Source organism: Alosa alosa, chromosome 17, assembly GCF_017589495.1.
Source record: "Alosa alosa isolate M-15738 ecotype Scorff River chromosome 17, AALO_Geno_1.1, whole genome shotgun sequence".
NCBI lineage: Eukaryota > Metazoa > Chordata > Actinopteri > Clupeiformes > Clupeidae > Alosa > Alosa alosa.
In genome coordinates, this window is record NC_063205.1 from 29,105,711 (window position 1) to 29,108,210 (window position 2,500).

At 46.4% G+C, this 2,500-nt stretch overlaps 1 protein-coding gene across 2 annotated transcripts in view; it reads left to right on the forward strand.

The window, feature by feature from the left end:
• The window catches only part of scube1 (signal peptide, CUB domain, EGF-like 1), a gene marked incomplete in the record, with an annotated part of 93,413 nt that overhangs the window by 13,681 nt on the left and 77,232 nt on the right, over nt 1-2,500 (forward strand). For both annotated transcript variants that reach the window (XM_048267913.1, XM_048267914.1), the window contains 1 exon segment: nt 1,344-1,469. In XM_048267913.1, the coding sequence (XP_048123870.1) occupies nt 1,344-1,469 (126 nt within the window).

The window sequence follows — 2,500 nt, forward strand, 5'->3', positions numbered from 1 at the left end:
TGTGTGTGTGTGTGTGTGTGTGTGTGTGTGTCTGTGTGTCTGTGTGTTTCTGTGTGTGTGTGTGTGTGTGTGTGTGCTCGCTAAAAAACAGTGATGCCAGTTGCCAGTTCTTTGGGCAGGCACTACTAAACGGGCTTTTGCAGAAAGGTCATGATGGTGCTCTCTCTCTCTCTTTCTCTCTTTCTTTCTCTCTCTGTCTGTCTCTCTCTCTCTATTGGAGATATGAATGTTTGAGGATGGAGGATGTATTTTTCCGTTCTGGAGAGCTGTTTCCCTAGCGACAGGGTCCGTCACCCCCCTGTCTGTCCGTGTCTGCGCCTCTGTGTTATGTCTGTGCTCCGTTTACGGAGAAGGCAGACACTGTGTCTACACAACATGACTGGCAGAGCGTGGGTAGTGTGTGTAGGATGGGAAGCATGCTCATGTGTGTGTGTTCGTGTGTGTGTGTGTGATTCTGTGTGCTTGCATGGACAACTTTTGTTTTTATTTTTCAATGCATGTGACCAAGAACCCCTCAAACCAATAGAATTCCATGCGGGGTAGATCCCTGCTGGAGTTCATGTGTGTGGACGGGAGTGTGCGCCTGTCTCTTGTCCAGTTCACACAGCATGGGGAAGACGGAGACGCAGGGATAGGGGGGTGGGGGTCAGTGTTTATTTTAGTGTCTCCGCATGGCAACCGCTTGTGACTGGCTCCTGTGAAGGGTGCGTTGCCAGCTCCTATGGAGGACGAGCCGAAATGAACTCTGTCATCTCTCTTTATTCTCTCTCTCTCTCTCTCTCTCTCTCTCTCTCTCTCTCTCTCTCTCTCTCTTGCTTAAGAAGTGATGTTGCTTATTTGGATGTTTGCTCATCCAAATATGCAACATGTAATATTTTCTGTCTATCTGTGTGTGTGTGTGTGTGTGTGTGTGTGTGTGTGTGTGTGTGTGTGTGTGTGTGTGTGTGTGTCTGTGTCTGTGTCTGTGTCTGTGTCTGTGTGCGTGTCTGTGTGTGTGCAAGTGTGTGTGCTTGTCTGGATCAAGATCAGGATGCGGGAATTCTTTTCACATACTTTACTGTCCGAATATAGGGGTCAGAGGGTCAGACTGCTCTTGCTACAGTGCGGTGGTGGACCCTGGATACCAGATCCATCTGTTTGTCTTGGATACGTTCTACTTAAACTCCCTAGAGGTTTAGAGTGTTATCATAATCGCTAAAGCTAACCATTACACTGTCTAGACCATACAAATGTCTATTTGGTCTACTGCATGCTAATTACTACATATATTCAGTACTGCCCTGTTCGTTGTCCACTCTTTGAGGCCATTTCTCATGCTTGTCTTTGTGTCCTTGCTTTTATAGACATGGATGAGTGTGAGAACGACTACAACGGGGGCTGTGTCCATGAGTGTATCAACATCCCCGGGAACTACAGGTGCACCTGCTACGACGGCTTCATGCTCGCCCACGACGGACACAACTGTCTGGGTAAGTCCCTCCTCAGTCGAACGCCATCTCTCTATCTCAATCCCGTGCGGATCTCTCCAACTGACCACCACTGGCCACTCTGCCATTTTGTTTGGCAGGGTCACTGTGTGTCCCATCAAAGGCAGTTACTCATTTTTTTTCCCCTTATGCTTTCTACCAATATCTTACTCTTGTGCTTACTGGTAATATTTGATTTTGCATTCAAGTCTGGATTATTTATTTTGTTGCATTTTTGCTTTTTATTTGGTCATATATCACTCTTAATGTACAACTGCCCATGCCTTATTGTTCCTCTGTCCACTGTCCATGGCAGACTGCATTGCTGTACATTGGTTAATAGCATATCAGACAAGTCTATTTAATGCAAATGTTAAGAGTAATAATTGTACATCAGTATTGCCAATAGCAGGCATGTAGCAGTTGTCCAGCATGCTTTCTATCCATACAAATGTAATTTCATTTCATTCAAACATTTCACATCTGACATAACAAATGTCCACTCCAGTCCAGTGTCAAGGTCAGTCAATGTCAATGATACTGACAGCTGAGTATGTGGAGACGTAAGTAAACACACTGGAGTCCAAGGTTCCTGAGAATTTCAAGGTAGTCTATCATGACTTTCCAAGAGACTTCGAGGGTTATTAGTGGAAGTGCCACCAGGGACGAGGAAGAGTGCCTCTTGTAAAAACAGAAAAACATGTCTCTTACATTCACACACACACACACACACACACACACACGCACACATGCACACACACACACACACACACACACACACACACACACACACACACACAGTGCGATGATTCTTGGGTGATTTCCGCCGTGCTCAGGCGAGGGTCCAGGGTTGCCAGTGACTCATTCACTGTTCGCAGAAGTCTGATGGTTCACGTAAACAAACCCCTTTTGCGCACTCTGTCTCATTCCTGCCCATTTGATGAGTTTCTCTTTTCTTTTCACCGCCACACCGGCCCCCAACACACACACACACACACACACACACACACACACACACACACACACACACACAC